This window comes from Falco peregrinus, chromosome 13, assembly GCF_023634155.1.
Source record: "Falco peregrinus isolate bFalPer1 chromosome 13, bFalPer1.pri, whole genome shotgun sequence".
Classification (NCBI taxonomy): Eukaryota; Metazoa; Chordata; class Aves; order Falconiformes; family Falconidae; genus Falco; species Falco peregrinus.
Window position 1 is genome coordinate 14,990,701 of NC_073733.1, and position 17,113 is coordinate 15,007,813.

The following is a 17,113-nucleotide window of genomic DNA, read 5'->3' on the forward strand; positions in this document are numbered from 1 at the left end:
TGTATCTTCTGTGTAAAGAGATACCCTTGTCCTTCTCTCCTGACTTTCGGTTGGTTGCAGCTGATTAGGTCGGTTAAAGATGACTTCCAGATAGCACACTGGGAAATGTGTTGTGCTTGGTGTTAGTTCCATACTAGGAATGACTCCCACGGCAAATGGCTGGGGAGGTTCTGATGTGTTCAGTCTCGTGCAGGTAATCAGTAGCAAAAATGGGGCTCAGGTCCCCTGTTAGCTGTCAGGCTCAGTGCTATCAGCTAGACTGCTTCCCTGGCCATTAAAGCATGACACGTTTGAGATATGTTATTCGACTAATCCATTTGCTTTTGTCTGCTACAGAACTTTTCCCCAGTGGATGCACTGCCTTCAGGAAAATTACTCCCAACATTGATGAAGAAGGTGCAATGAAAGAAGATGGTGGGATGATGGATGTACATTACAGTGAGGTGAGGTCCTGTAGTATAGACTACAGGATATCTGATAGCTGATTAGGATTTAAGTTTTAGAATTTGTTCGTGTGAGCTCTAACAAATTAGACTTGTGTGCCGGCATCTGTAAGGAAGACTGTTCCACGGTAATTTCCTGAGAGAAATCTGCATTGAAGGGTTTTCTGTATGCAATTCAGATAAGTAAAACTGGTGTAAGTTCTTGGTTCTTTTGAAAGGCATTTCTAGCACTGAGAGTGAAAAAGCTGCACCGCAATCTTTGCCCGCCGTGTTATGCAAATGCTAATGCTGCCAGCACAGGGCAGCACAGCGTGGTATTTCCAAGGAGGGACAGAATGCAAGTCAACCCTGCCAAGTGAGAGGTCAGCTCAGGTTCCCCTTGAGTTAGAGCTGTGCTGCAGGACACTTAGTTAGCAGAACAATCCAGAAACCATAGCAGGGCACTGGGGAAGCGGGTAGATCCTCCCATGAGTCATGAAGTCTCACAATTCTGCCCCATCCCTGTACAACTGCATCGGGTGGCCCACGTGGCTGGGCAAGGTGGCCCTGCAGCCCAGCTGCCCGATTGCCCATTCATCAGGACTAGGCTTGAGGATCCTTAGCATCACATCCTACTGCTGTTGCACACATGTTCCTTGGACATGTTTCTCAGGCATGCACTTCTGACTTGCAGTGCTGTCATCTCCATTCCCTCCCAGAGTTTTGGCATTGTCCTGAGGATGTGGCTAAATAACCAAGGCATACTTGCTGGCTATTTTGCTAATGATTTATTAAGAATGAATGAACTTTTGAAAAATAACTTGTCCTTTTTCCTTTGTTCTGCGACCCTCCCCAATTTAGAATGCCCTTGAAAAGGCTGGGAACACACAGGGTTTAAACTTATTTAACTGTGACTGCTTATACTGGGACCTATTAAAGTATCTGAAGTTAAAATGATTTTCTCTTCTAACTTTGAGTGTTATTAACAACACCCGTTTGGTCGCTGTGATAGGAGGTCCTGGTGGAGCTCCTGGAGCAATGTGTAGATGGCCTGTGGAAAGCAGAGCGTTATGAAACAATTTCTGAAGTTTCCAAACTGATAATTCCTATTTATGAGAAGCGGCGTGAATTTGAGGTAGGTGTTTTGAACTGGTTTGCATGTATCAGGCGATTTTCTAGATCACTAAGAAAAAAACAGGAACTTTATTTTTGAAGTTACAAATTAATAAACTGGTGTTGGTGAAGCACAAACTGTGCTTCATTGCTGGTCATTAAACAAATTGGTGAAAGCAGTGGTCTGGAGGGTAATTATTAAAACTAAAGACGCGGAAGACTCATATTTAGTGAATAATTCCCACTTTCCTTCTGCTAAAATAAAGCTGTCATCATCCCATATACGCATCAAAGCCAGATTCTTTTTTGAGACGTGAGGGTTTGAAGGGTTAAAAACAGAGGGAGAAGTGTTCAGAGGAAGGACTAGACCTGCAGGCATTTCAGTGGCCAGTGGAGAGGAGGGAAGGAGGCTGTTACCAGCCCTCCACCATGCTCCTTCCCAGCACCTGCTGTGACCCCTGCTTTGGTGAGGCTCTTGCTCGACTGCTGAACAGTTGATCCCCTCCACACCAGGGCAGCATCCAACTACAGAATTGAAGCTAAGAGAAGCCTTGATTTATTTTTTCATCTTAAAACTGTGTTTAATCAAAATAGAATTTCTGGGTAAAATACTGCAAGCTGCTTTACCCTTAAAGGCTCCGTCAGGGAACAGGCTGAAACAGCAGGCTCAGCCTTCTCTCTAAGGATAGTGGTGTTACTGCAGTCTGTGGTACCTTTCAGACCTGAAGCTAAGCACGTGCTTAAGACTGAGACTCCTTTTTCAAAGAAAATGGCATGGGTTCAACCTCTCCAGAAATTCAAGTTTGAATTCTCCAAAGGATTGTGTTCAGATACCTTTCAGTGTTAGCTAGAATTTCCTGCTTGCAAAATTCTGCTTTAATGATGTCAAGACTTGATTTCCAGAAACTTACTCAGCTGTACAGAACACTTCATGGAGCATATGCTAAGATATTGGAAGTAATGCACACAAGGAAGAGGCTTCTTGGAACCTTTTTCAGAGTGGCATTTTATGGACAAGTAAGTATATACCCTGGCTCACCAGCTACCCCTCACCAGGCATCCTGGCCCCTAAAGCTGCCGCAGTGTCAGACCTGAAGCTGAGAAGCCTGCTGGCTCCTCTGGTGCAGCCACTGGCACGTCTGCGTGAGCGTTGCAGCATTGCACCCTTGAGATGAGGGTCTGTGTCCCTCTCCAGGAGCACTTGATTTATTATGAAGTTTGTTTCTGCTCACAGGCTTTTCATCAAACAACGCAGCAGTTAGGAAATGGCTTAATGGGTTCAGAAAACATGGGGGGTGGAGAGGGTAGGAGTGTAATTATAGTTATCAGAAGTTACACAAACACAATTTAGCGTGTATGGTGTATAAACAGTAATAGTATATAACCATGGTATGTAAACAGGAGCAGTAACAGCCATTTTTGTCTGCAGACAATTGCTCTTCTCCCCCGGGAGAAGCTGGAGGCAAAATACGTATCAGTGTTGGTTACGTACTTGTAGAGACAGGTAGGGGGTTTTGTTAGCTGAGGTAGCTGGAAAAATGGACAAGATCTGGGGCTCAGTCTCAAGAAGGAGCATGATCTTACAGTATCCGATGCAGCCTTCTGAGCCTGAAAGCAGCTGTGTGTGTTTTTTTTTTCTCCAGCTATAGCAGTTAATCTAATAAAGTGTGTTACCCCTCATCTCCCTTGTGTCTCTGAACTATCAGCTTCTGCTTGTGGACCCATAACCAAGGGGGAGATGCAGGATCCCTCTTTAGAAAATGCTATGTAAATTATATTAGCCCTGCCTTTCCTTGTTCCTTCCTTTAGAGGAGACAATGAATACCCCTGAAAACATCTTGAGTTTGTGCCTCTGAACACCATTGTCATTACATGCACAACATATGGGAGCATTGACTTTTGTTGCAGCAAACATAGGTTTTATTTTTGTCCTCATCTTCAACTTTGGATATGTAAAAAGTAAATAAGATTAGCGATAGATAAAAGGAAACAACTGCTAGCTTAGTTTTCTAGAAGCTGTAGAAATTACTGGATCAGCCCCTAAAATTAAGCTATGTAAAACTTCATCCTGACAACCAATACTTGATCCAGTTTTGCACTTTAAAGCTTAGCCGGCTTTATACGCCAGCTACACAGAGATATTTTTGACACTTTATCACAACTTCTGACTGGAACAGCTCACCAAAGCATGAAGCTTTCATGCTGTTTCCATTACAGGGAGGACTGGTGATGCAGGCACGACCTTTAATGCAATTTTGTCTCCTTGCAGCAAATACACCAAATCCCACTTCCCAGAAAACGAGAGGAATCAAAACACAGGAAACCCATTTCTTTATTTACTGCTTGAAGTCCCTTGCAGCCTACACAAAATCCTTCTTTTCAGACTGTTCATGTGGCTCTGCTATCAGGGCTTCCTCGACTTATCTTTCTGCTCCTCCTCTATGCCTTATGTTTTTTGTGAATTTTCTCCACTTGCCTCTTTCCAGCCTTCCAAAAAGCCAGCTTCTGGCCAAACCCATCTTCCATATTGTTTAGATTTCTCCCTGTCATGTGCAAGCCTCTGTGTTCAGCAATGACACGTTTGTGTTGGTTGAGGAATTTTACGATTTTTTTTCACATGTTTTTTAAAGAAACCCATTAAAACAGGCCACGTTCAGTGAGCCATAACTGTCTAGACCTTCTTGACTTTCTGAAATGTTAGTAGATGCTTGCTTTCAAAGTGGAAAATCAAAAATCAAGTTTTCCAAGCAAAGAAACCCAGCCATTCCTCGATACTCATTTGTGATTAATTTTAGACGTTCTTTGAAGAAGAAGATGGGAAGGAATACATCTATAAGGAACCCAAGCTGACAGGCCTCTCGGAGATTTCCTTCAGACTTCTGAAACTTTATGGAGAAAAATTTGGGTCAGAGACTGTAAAGATTATCCAGGATTCTAACAAGGTAAACTGCACGAACAAGCTAACAAAGTGCTATTGGCAGTGAACATCAAGGCCACATACTCGAGGTGCACTGATGAGCGTGACATAAATGCCGCTTGTATCCTAACACTGGTCAGGGACTGGGGCTGCGCTGCTCTAAGCACTGTGCAAATGGAGCACAGAAGGATGAGCGTTGCTCTGTGGAGCTGGAGATGGGAGACCACAGAGCATCCCTTACTTCTGCCAGTAGGAAGGGAGGAGCGAGCCTTCTCTCCCACCCTCTTCCACAAAGTACCTTGCTCCCAATTGTGCCTCGCGGCCTCATGCTCCTGTGGGGACGTGTTGCACAGCTTGACCAGTTTTGGTGCTGATCTGGCTCCAGGTGGAAATGAATAAATTGGGAACTATGAGTGGAAAATTGCAATCCACATCCCACTGAGCCCTCTTGTTGGGAGGCGTTTAAGAGCCAGCACAGAGGAGCAGGTGATGGGAAGCAGAGTTACTGTTGCTTTGACACTGCCAGTCTAAATCTTGTGGGGCCCTGTAGCTGTAGCTCCTTCCTTTTCCTATGGAATAACCGTTGTTTCTCCCTGCAAGGGCTGTTCACACCCTGAAGTTGCAACCATGGGTATGTCTGGGTTACCAAAGATAGTGCTGGTGATCCCAAAGCTTGCTTTGTGCAAGCCTGCAGGTTTGTACGCTGCAGCACAGCACTGTGTGAGCTCATGGCCTGGGAGCAATACAGGCATATTAGAAGGACTGAGTGGCTAAGGCGTGTGCTGCGTGACGGGTAAGGCAGTATGGCTCCCTGTTCCAGATGCAGCTTGTTTGGCATCTGATGAGTTCTTTCTTGTGCCACACCTCCTTGTCTTGTGTATCTGCTAGCGATGGTCTAGACATCAAGGTGAGGCCAAAGGGAGTGTTTGGTGTGTCATTCCCCTGTTTGCAATGGGGCTGGGGCAGCAGGGAATCCATTTAAATCGGATCTGTGTGGGTAAACTAACCAATTCTAAGTTAAGTTATTAACCTTTGTTCTTCTAGTGAGTAACCACCTTATTTCACAGGTCAACATTAAAGACCTTGATCCTAAGTATGCTCATATTCAAGTGACTTACGTGAAGCCCTATTTTGAAGACAAAGAAATCTCCGAAAGAAAGACTGAATTTGAAAGAAATCATAATATCAATAGATTTGTATTTGAAACTCCTTATACTTTATCTGGAAAAAAGCATGGAAGCGTGGAAGAACAATGTAAAAAAAGGACCATTCTAACTAGTAAGTACAAGCATATGAACATGACAGTGTGTATCAGCAACTATCTTTAGACTATTTTTGCTCATGAGAATATCCCAAGTCAGAGTCAGAAATTCTCTCAGCCACATAAACAGAATGACGATACAATATTCTGGTTGGGAGGGGGAATTTACCTTGTATTTCTGTTTGCAGGTTTTTACAAATTAATAAATTGTGCTGGTAAATTACAGCCTTGTCCAGGTTTTCACACACACTGAGTAAAACCCTGAGGGCAAGGATCTGCTGGTATATGTTCTATGAAGAGTACTTCTATTTGTTGCATGACTTTTCAAGCTATAAAATCCCTTTGCTGTTTCTGCTAGCTTTGAACTCCTTTCCGTACGTAAAGAAGAGAATTCCAGTCAATTATGAACATCAGGTTAATTTAAAACCAATTGACGTTGCTACCGATGAAATAAAAGACAAGACAGCAGAGCTGCAGAAACTCTGCTCTGCTGGTGATGTTGACATGATCCAGCTGCAGCTCAAATTGCAAGGCTGTGTTTCCGTGCAGGTAAGGCTGGATGTCTGTTCAGAATTATGTTTATATACCCATCTCAGAGTGAGTCATCTTTTTGCAACGCAACACATTTGCTTTCCAGAAATCATTAACTACCTCATTTGCAGCGCTGCAACCATCAACCTGCCAGCGCAGCTTTCCCTGCCGCATATAGCGGGACATTAGCAGATGGGTCGTGGTAGTAAGCAATTTGTCCAGCGGTGTTTACAGTGTCAAGTCCAAGGGTAATTGCACATTAGCTGGCCACGGGTGAATGCTGAAATAATCTGCAAGAGTTATGTACTGCAAATATCAGGCCCAAATAGCCTTTCTGTAACCCTGACTTTTCAAGCTGGATAAATGACCTTAAGACTCAGACCACACTGCTTTTCCAAATGCAAATAAGAGAAAGGTATGAGGAAACAGATTGCATCTCTCTTTTTGTCTCCATTTATCTTTTAATCTTATAAAACCTAGATAGAAAAACTGATAACTTTTGAAACTTCAGGTGCCTCCGGTGATGTTAGTAATGCAGAGTTGGTGGCATTCAAATGATATGCTAATGCTGGTTCTGTTTTGTTGGGTTTTTTTTTTTTAATTTTTACTCCCTTCACAACTGCCCTTAGCCACGCAACAAAAGTTCTAGCATAATTTCTTATTTCTTTGGTTCCAGGTTAATGCTGGTCCCTTGGCCTATGCCAGAGCTTTCCTAAGTGACAGCCAGTCCAGCAAATATCCTACTAAGAAGGTGAATGAGTTAAAAGAAATGTTCAGGTAGGATTTCTAATATAATAAAAACTAGTCAGCCAGCTGGAACATAGTACCTGCTTTACTTATATTTTTGTCTGTCTCCAAAATCAGCAAATGCTGAATGCTTAGACGTGCCTTATGAAGATCCAGGTCTCACAGCGTTGTGGGTGCTCAGACATATGAAAAAAAGTAATGTAACTATATACGTCAAGAGTTCCCAAGCTCAGGGCTGTGATCTCCATGGGGAGATTTTCTAATTCCGGTCCCTTAAGGGTATGTTTTAGCTCCCACTTGAAAGTGTCCCCCCAAGATATAATCAGGTAGCTCCTGCTTCACCTCAGGATGATGAGCCTTTGGCACACTATTTTCTGAACTTCCCCGTGACTCCCGTTTTGCTCATTGGTCACTGTATGGAGAAAGCAGCATTTGGGCCAATCCTATTTTCCTTCACTGTACTGAGTAACCTAGCAAACCATGGAACAAAGACAGGAAGAAGCCCTGCAAACATGCCACATGTGGATGCAGAGCAGAGGGAAGGCGGTTTTACTTTCCAGCCTTGCAGTGCAGCCAGAAGGGCAAGCACTATCTCTATGTATGGAAAAAATCCCAGAAAATCCCAGTCATGCTTGTATTTTCATTGGAATCTATTAAAAAAAAAAAAAATAAAGTTCCAGTAACCAAGAAAAGAATATTACAGCCCCCATGACCTAAATTTCTTTCTGGAGGATTTATCTGCTGTTAGCAACTTAACCTCTCAAGCACACATGGTACAACACATACATCCAAGTCTGTCAAGCCCTGTACAATTCATTTCCCCTCTGTGCCTGACCACGGCATCCCTTGGGCTTGTGACCCGATGTGCAGCTGGTTGGGCTTACCTGGGACCGGCAAGCTGTGTGTGGTCCTACAGGCAGGGGTGAAGCTGTGAGACCATGGTGTTGCACCGCGGGTGCATGTGTCCCATCTGCTGAGGATCCAGGCTGGAAAAAGCTCCAGCAGAAAGCCCAATACCTGTGCTGGAATCCCTTCCCATTCCCTGATCCGCTGTGCCAGGGATGCTCCTAGAATGTGACTTGTCCCAAATGTTGGAGAAAAGGGGGGAGGGGGGAAATAAGATTTGCCTGTCTGGTTGGTTGCTTGCTTCGGTGGAAAACTGGGCTATTGTGATGCCCGAAGTTCATTCCTTTCCTCCCCAGGAAGTTCATACAAGCCTGTGGAATTGCTCTGGAGCTCAACGAGCGACTCATTAAGGAGGATCAAGTGGAGTACCATGAGGGGCTAAAATCAAACTTTCGGGATATGGTGAAAGAGCTTTCTGACATCATCCATGAACAGGCACGTACTGCATGTCAGGAGCCCGCAGAGGTGGTTCTCTGCTTGAAAACTAGCTAATGCTGAAAACTGACTGAAAACTAACTGAAAACTCGATCGCTCTTCATGTTGTTTAGCTAAATATAAAAAGGGCGAGTAACGGGATGTGGAAAGTAAATGATACACTTGGTGGATTCCTAAAACCAGTTTCTGTTGACTGAAAGCCTCAGCCTGGTGTTGGTATACAGTGTACATCAGGGTGGAGTCTTCACTGACACATACTGTTAGTCTCCTCACTGCTGTGGTCATCGGAGATCCTTTGCTGGGTTTTACCTCATGTTTTCTACATTGTAATAATCTGTGAAAAGTCACAAGTCAAGATTCTCTGGCAAAATTTCCATTTCCTCAATTATATCCAACTTAAGTTCCTTTTATTATTTTTTTCTCCCATTAGAGGATGTTTTCTTTTAATTTTGGCCAAATGCCAACATGCTATTTATGCGCACTGTTAAAATATTCGTGCTAATTTATCTGACCTATGTTTTAATGTTTTCTTGGATCATTTTAGGACAATGTATTTAAATAGTAGCATCAGAGAGGTGAGAGAATCAAAGAACAGTTGCACTTCTACCTCGTGTCATGCTGTGAAATTAGATGAAAACTGGCTTACTGAAGTAATCTCCATACCTGTGCTCTTTAATTTTGCCTTCATAATGACAAAAGAAAGCTCGTTGTAAATCTGTAGTATCAAGCACATAAAATGAACGGTACAGGCTGCATTGTGATTCATAGTACTTGAAGTTTAGAAGAATGGTTTTGGAATCTCCCAGTTACTCAACACATAGTCCATGTGTGACTGTTAGCTAAAAATGCAGCATTTTAAGTCTCTAAAAAATATATAGGCAAATTCCACAGTAAGTTGAACAGTTGTTCAAAATAATGCAAAAACATGCAAGTGGCAAAGCACTACCACTGCACCAGGCTGCTGTTTGTAAGTTAGGTTTATTTTCAATAAAATAATGCTTACGGCAATCAGTCTTGTTATGGAAGAGTGCAATATCATTTCAGGTGAACAGTCTCATGAAGGGGCTGAATTTTGTTGTAGGAGTGTAAGGGAGGATCCATTTGAGAATAAGTGACTGCTGCATCCCCTTGCTTTTGTTAGATTTCCCTGCTCTTCTGCTCATGACCACCATTTTCTTAGTGTGTAAACTACTAATTTTGCACATTTGGCTCACTCATTTTTTCACGTACATTACCTACCATGGATACTCACTGCTGAACTTTGCTCAGAGATACTCGTTCATAGGACTTGCCACCTGCTTACTCTAAGCTGTTTGCAAGTAAACCTTTCCAAGACATTTAATTTGCATGCAGGTGCTGGAACTTCTGTGGTTTCTGAATTCTGCAATAGTCAAATCAAAAGCAAATCACTCTGTTCTGCACTGTCGCAGTACAATAGTTAAGATTATCTTAGAACATCTAAGTATTGTTAAAGCACGCTCCCTATTATCTTGATAGATTTACAAACCCAATGTCATATTGATTTCGGTTAACGGGCAAAATATTACAGCAACTGGAATGTCAAAGTGGAGGGCTCACTGTGAAGGACATACTTTTCACTTTCTTCTTCTATTAGACCACAAGGCAGCTTAAAAAATGATGTTTACAAGCACTGTTCTTTATGGCTGTGCAACATCATGTAGAAAACCACTGACTTGAACTTTACATTGCTATCAAGTGACCTAAGTATCTAACAAATTAGACTTAATAGAACATGTTTTCCTCTTCTGCAAAATTACTCGATTAAACATTAAAAGTATATTACGTTAATTTAGGGTCTTGTTGCAAACAAAATATGCTTTTCTAAATATTGTCAGCTCCCCAGAACAACACAGGCAGTGCACTTGGTTTGAGATGGCAGGGCAGACGGGTCACTCACTGGGTCAGCCTGTGACCTATCTACACATCTTTCAAGTTAGGGAAATGTAAACACAAAAAATTGATAAACTGCAGCTGAACAAGTACAGGAAGCCTCCAAGAGTGGCAGAAAGCTGGATGTCCAGAAACTGTTTATGGTGGCCACTGATCTCAGTTTCACTAACGTAAATTCAGGCTAACTAACTTGTTGACTGGTGAACCTCAGGGTGAAGAACAAATAACGGTCAGCTCTAGAGGAGCTCTACCAGTCTAGTTAGATCCTGTGCTGTAAGACTGTCCTTCAGGCCAAAAAATACACAGTCTTGTCACGTGGCACGGATGTAGTGAGCGTTTACTCTATTTAGCTGCATGTTTTCCCCCTGTTTACTGAAAAAAAAAAAAAAAAAAAAAGAAAAAAAAAAACATTAGAATTTTGTTCTGCTAAGATCTAATAAAAAATTACTGCACAGAGAATTGTTTCTTTCCTATACTGGCTAGCTGTAACTAAAAATGATCCGGTAATACACAGAACAGTGCCTATATGAATGCTAAGAAATTGCTAAATTACTCTTCTTTCTCATTTCTTTGTTATGCTGCCTTTGCGAAACAGCTTTGAAGACAAGGTTGGATATCTTTTTTGCGTACCTTTTTAAACCGCATGATTATAATAATGAACTGAAACTTTTACTGAATTTGTGATTATTTTTTGTCTAGATCTACCACGAAGATACAATGCACTCACCATGGATGCATGACTCCCTACACGTCTTCTGTGCGATCAGCGGAACATCTGGTGATGAAAGTTACTGTTCACTCAGACCCACTGCTGAAATATAAACATATCAGTCGTATTTTACAGACCTTTCTCAGGAATACTTGGAACTGTACAAAGGATGTTTTAAAAAATCCATTATGAGCAAAGATTCAATTTTTTTTTTCCCCCCAAAAAAAGTTGCCATGCTTTCAAACAGGGTGCTTGCTTATTTTGCAGAGCAACATTGAAAGTGCCTGGACGTTGCACCACTGTGCTTGTTTTCTACAATTTTTTTTAAGCTAAATGTATAACAGGACGTGGGGAGGCAGTTATCTAAATATGTATTGAATTGCTGAACTATGAATTGAAAGGATAACAGTACTATGTAAAGTTGTACAATGCAATATAATAAAATGTAAAACTACTTTGTAAATAGAAGGAGCATAGAGTATATAGAAGTTAGCATTATGTCGTATTTGCTGCTAAAAGCTTTGTTGGAGAGGGAACATGAAAGAGAGATTTCAGTCATTAGTAAGAGACCTTCCTCTTCTAAAAAGGGACTTGGGATGCAGATGCCCCTGTTGCTCTCAGACCATGGAAGTAAGCTTGCCCTAGTCTGGAATAACTACAGCCGAAGTCAGAAATGGGGATTTTCGTACATCCTCTGAGCAGATGATTCTCAAGTAACCTCCTTGAGAGCTGAGCCAACTGAGGCTGATCTCAGTTTTTGCTAACCTTTCACAGCTGCGGGAGGATAAATTGTACCCACTGAGGACCACCGGACAGATTTGTTATTCGATGTGAGTTTTTCCATTTACCGCTCCTGGTCTCACACAAATGCAGACTCTGAGGACATCTTAAATTGAGCTGGCAATTACAAAGTGCTTTAACACCTTTCAGAAAAATTTTGATGATCTGTGAGATGGGCTTTAAAAAAAACAATGCAGCACATCAAAATAACTCATACAAAATTGAGGGGAGGGTTTAACATCGTATGACATGCACGTTCCCTCCAGTTAAACAGATCTGTTTTCTGAAAGCCCGTCATTTTTGTTTGACAAGGGGTTGGAGAAAATGTCTTTTCCAGAATTCTTTTACTCCTTCTTCCCCTCCCCAAAGCTTTAGTACATTGCTTCTTATTCATACAACACTTTTAGATGCAGGAAGAAGAAAACAGATCAGTAATTCTTTTGTCCAGCAACATTTTTAACATCCATGTTTTTCAGAATCCCATCAATTGTAAATACGGTTCCAGTAGTTCATATGGGAAGGGTGGGGGTTTTTAAGGCTATGTAGCAAAGTGCCATAATAAGCGGACTCCAGCTGAGTATTTAGCTTGGCTATAGTGTCTATAAAATGTTGACGTTCTTATTTCTGTAACAAAAATTATCTTCAAATAGTAACTGGACCACATTTCAAAATGTTTATTATGCATGATTCTAAAAATACCTAAAATTAATTGTCTCCTGAGAAAATACTTTTGTGATCCATAAAGTCACCCGTTAGCTGCTGCAGGCAAAATACAGATGTGCCTATGTTACAAACAGACCACATTTCTGCTTGTATGTGCTTTTATGCCAGGCAGGCTCTAAATTTAGCTTAACAGAAAGAGGAAGAGAGACTGGTATATTTAAATATGGTTACTACCTTATCGATTTTTCATCTTTCAACGAATAGTATTTAAAGGCAGATAGTGAGAGTTTTCCAAATTACTTTGTTAAAAGGTGATGAAGCTGTTGAATAGTGGATACATTACAAGATTTTTTTAGAGCTAGTTGAACTCTAAACATCAATACTAAAGGCATATATTGAATACCGGCAGCAATGATGAGATCTGGGCATCGAAAAGCTCTTGCACTATAGCTGTTTTAAATCCTGCAGCTAACCTAATAGTTTTCCTGGAATTGCAGTGAAATTCTTATTCGTGTTTTTTGATGTCTTTAATGTTCTGAAATAATGTTGTTAGTTGAATTTTCAGTTCCTGTTCCTTTTTTTTTACTGGAATTCCAGTGCAATTCTTACATCTTCAGATTACTTTAATGGTCCAAGATGAATTTTTGTCTGAACTTTTCAGTTTATTGGTGGTATTGGAGTTGTCCTGTCTTTTTACTTCAATATACTGGAAAGCCATCTCGGTAATTAAGCCAAAAAATATTTAATGTAAGTCCCATTAGAATATATACAGTCAGTACAGTTCAGAATACATGCTTATATGCAGTTTTGATGAACAGCAAAAATGATCATGCCCTAAGTATTTTCCTTCTGTCCTGCAGGTAAATAATTTGACTGGATGGAAAATTTTTCCTTTTTAGGTGGGTTATAAAATGACTGGTAACAAATCAGGTTAGTTTTTCTTTACTTTTTCACCAATCTAGAAATGATAGGGAGCAGTCATTAGGTATTTCGCAGCTGAATCTGGATGACGATGCCAAGAAGGTGTACACGTTTTCTCTACCTATCCTTTTCCTATGTAATTTTAAACATAATTTTCCTACATAAGTTTAAAGAAATTCTCCAGATTTTTTCTCATGTCTGACTGAAATAGCTTAATTCACAGATATATCTGGGGATTATACTATATACGTGCCTCTTTTATGTAGCCAGTACTCACATTGGGTACTTCCTATTTGCTGCCTTTTTTTGAAGAATATAAACGTTTATTGTTCGTTACACTTTGGGTTTTCTTATACTGCCTAAGGAATGGCAGGAGGTTTTGGTCTATAAAAATCAATAACATATTTCAAATTGCAGCATGGCATGCACCCTTTTATATATCAACATAGCTACACATACATATTTTCTATGTACACCTCTAGTTACTTTTGCTGCAAAACTGCTGTATAACAAATCAAGTCTTCAGAAGGGATGCACTGGTGATTTTGCATTAAAGGATTAAAAATAGGATAAAGTATCTGTCCATGAGGATTAAAAGCACTTGGCTACTTAACAGAGGACTGTTTTGAATAATGGTATGTGTTGGAGCCAGGTTGTTCGCAAATAGGACATATAAAGCAACACAGGGTCTGCCAGCACTTTATGTACAAGAACATGCTTCTAGTGACTTATACACTTAGATGGAGTAAGCAAAGTATAAACACTGACTCTGTTTGACTCACTGCTTTTCTCTCTGCAGAGGGATTAGAAAGTAGTATTTTAAGACCAGTAACTTCAGCAGTACATTTCTTTCCCCCAAAAAATCTGGAATACAGAATTTAGTGCAGCCAAGGACATATTTCTACATGCTTCTCAATGTCCTAAATTTTTTCTGGTAACAGAAATTTTTGTGAGATAAGCCAACAAATGGAAGATCGTGGATGTGAGAATACCTGTAATGTGTTTATTTTGTTCCAGAAACCTTTTGAACATATGCCGTATGGTATTTTGATATAGAATAAGAGTTTATGTAAACATAACACCTTTTGTGTCAAAGTAGATAAAGTATGTTTGTTTCCCCTTCCCCTGTTTCCCTTGTATCTATACAAGATAGAGTCCCGTGGACTTCACAGCAGGCTTCAGAATAACCCTACAATTTGACGTAACACAGCCGGAAAGAACTGGAGGAACATCTAAGTGGAAGTCACGGGCTCAAAAGTCTCATACAAGTTAAACCACATCTTGCTGAATTTACCTATTTGAGGAGAGCAGCATGTGTTCATTCCATGTTCACTGAGCTAATTAGTTCTTCTAATTAAACGAGTTCTTACTGGATCGAGGAATATTCTGTACAGCTAACTATTACGCAACCACCAACTGTAGTACTTTAAGTAATATGCTTGTGTCAAGCAATGGTGAACCAGTTATGATATACACATAATATTTCAGCTGTTCTGGATGTAATTGACTCTCTTTTCATGTAAATTTAACACCTGCTACTATGTGTTCATAACAGAAGTGCTTTTATCATGCATGTTGTATATATGTGTGTTGTACAAGCCCTGTTTAACCTAAGTGTGACAACAGAACGGTACATCGTGTTCGTCTCAGTTGTGAATTGATGTACCGGTGACACCAATATGCAACACTGGTCCAGAGCTTTCTGAGACCATCAATCCTCTATTGCTCTTTTTTTTCTGGTTCTCTTTTTTTTTTTTGAAGACTCAATAGTTCTGACAAAGGCCAGGGCAACATCACATTTCAGTCAATCCAGATAAAACAGAGTTTATTCCAGGTCAAAATAAATGAGTACAAACCCAGGAAAAATAAGTGTTGCAATAAACATGTTTTGCTCAGGGGTTTTCTTCCCTTTACAGAACAGGATGAGTGATCTGAAGCTAATACCGGTGTAAGATACATGGGACTGAAACGTAGTCAAATGAGCTATCGCATATGCTGCCTCTAAAGAAGGTTGCTGTAATAAATCTTCAGATACACCAGATGAAACTGTTAACACTAAATTATTCAGCGGCAAATAGCTGTTGATTCAGAAATCCTGAAGGGGCACAAATAAATACCACGCATCCAGCTCGGAGGATCCCAAAACCACAATTCACTGGGAAGCCTGAGATGGACGTAGAAATGCATACAAAATTATGTATAGAAATAAGGTGTGAGTCACTAGTAAGGAAATGTCCCAGCATATCACCCTGCTTTCCTAAAGAACATTCAGTAAGTTTGTGATCAGGTTTTTTGCTCTGTTTTGTAGTTCCAATTTTAAAACCCAGACTTTTGCTCTTGGGGAATGTATTTGTTATCGCTCATGTCCAACTAACTAAAGGGCTAGTACACGAATATGTGCCGAGCCTAGGCAGTTGTACCGGCTATTACACTGTGTAATGGAAGTCAGGTGTAACTACGGTTATCTACCTCACGTTATCTACCTCACCAACGGGTAAAAGGACAAACTGCTTTTGCTACCACTGTCTTCTGCTGCCAAGGCTTCCTGGACAGGACTCCTGCAAGTCTTGGCCAAACAGCTGTAGAACCAGGTTCATGCCCTGCCTCTCTCAATGAGTGGAGGAGTCACTCCTTGCCAAGTAAATAGATGAATTAAACAGACCTCGGTATTCCGGGAACTGTGAGCAGAGAAGTTGATGCATGGACTTGCAATAGCAATTGATCAGAGAGGGATGCACGTTTTGCACAAGGAAAAATGGATTCCACATCTACCCAAAAGTGCTTTTTCAAAGGACACAGGTTGTATTCCGCGTAATTTCTGGTTTCCGGTGGTGCCTGGGCAGTGGCTCAGAGAGCACTGGCAGGGTTCATGGCCGTTTTGAACACACATATCACAAAACTCGAGACGTTCCCCAAAGAACACTGAGGTTGAAAAGGGAGAGGCCCCGTGAGTCAGACCGGGGTTTTTCAGCTCACAATTTCGGATTTTTGTGTCTCAGATCCAGCTGTATTCTAATTGAGCCCTTTTTTTTTTTTAACTGACCCCAGCTGTCTTCTGAAGAGCCTATAATTATGTCTGTTGGAACTTAAAGTATTGACAGAAGCTGCTGCAAATTCAGACATTAAAAAGGAGGAATCTCACCGCTGGTGTGGAGCAATGGATGACTCTTCTGCTCCCAGAAGGGACTATTCCCCACAGCTCCGTGCTGCTAATTACCGCTGCTTCTTGTTGGACCTAGTAATCATGCAGCCACCCCATGCATCAGCATCATTTGTCAATCTGTGTCAGGGAACATGTACAGAAAATAATTGTCGGTTGGTTGGTTGGGTTTTTTTAATGCATCAGCAAAGTCACTGCACAGACCCACCATCGCTAGCTTTGGTTGCGTGGGTGGAAACAGCAGGACCACATGGCTGAGGGCAGATCACCAGTGTGATCGTAAATCAGTTTATATCAAGCATGAAGCCATAGCCCAAATGCTTTTTAAAGATACCTCAGGGGTGTCTGTATGAGTTGCAGTCACCGCAGCACAGGCATGTTGTCTAACAAGAACATGGGATTTGCAAAAGAAAGATGCAGGATGACTCCATGAAATTAAAAAATGGGAAGTCTCAGGTAGGTGGCATGGATCAAAAGCTTTGGCAGGAGTTCTGTTTGCCACGCACTGGGATGGGAATGTGACAAGCCGAGCACTCAAGGAGGAGGGAGAGAGCCAGGGAAAAACATTACAGCTGTCTCTGACGATGGGCAGGCAGCCAAAAGTGTGTGAACTATTGGATGTGTGCTTGGCAGCGGC

At 41.3% G+C, this 17,113-nt stretch overlaps 1 protein-coding gene across 6 annotated transcripts in view; it reads left to right on the forward strand.

Moving 5' to 3' along the window:
• The window catches only part of DOCK11 (dedicator of cytokinesis 11), an 85,266-nt gene extending 70,230 nt beyond the window's left edge, over nucleotides 1-15,036 (forward strand). For 2 of the 6 annotated variants that reach the window (XM_055817889.1, XM_055817890.1), the window contains 8 exons: nucleotides 337-443; nucleotides 1,435-1,557; nucleotides 2,439-2,552; nucleotides 4,331-4,477; nucleotides 5,520-5,730; nucleotides 6,072-6,262; nucleotides 6,921-7,021; nucleotides 8,194-10,921. In XM_055817889.1, coding sequence (XP_055673864.1) covers nucleotides 337-443; nucleotides 1,435-1,557; nucleotides 2,439-2,552; nucleotides 4,331-4,477; nucleotides 5,520-5,730; nucleotides 6,072-6,262; nucleotides 6,921-7,021; nucleotides 8,194-8,389 — 1,190 coding nt within the window. In that variant the 3' untranslated portion in view covers nucleotides 8,390-10,921. Of the gene's footprint in view, nucleotides 1-336; nucleotides 444-1,434; nucleotides 1,558-2,438; nucleotides 2,553-4,330; nucleotides 4,478-5,519; nucleotides 5,731-6,071; nucleotides 6,263-6,920; nucleotides 7,022-8,193; nucleotides 10,922-10,942 lie in introns of those variants that run through there. The other 4 variants (XM_055817887.1, XM_055817891.1, XM_055817888.1 and 1 more) reach the window with 3 other exon arrangements.
• Nucleotides 15,037-17,113: the final 2,077 nt, after the last annotated feature.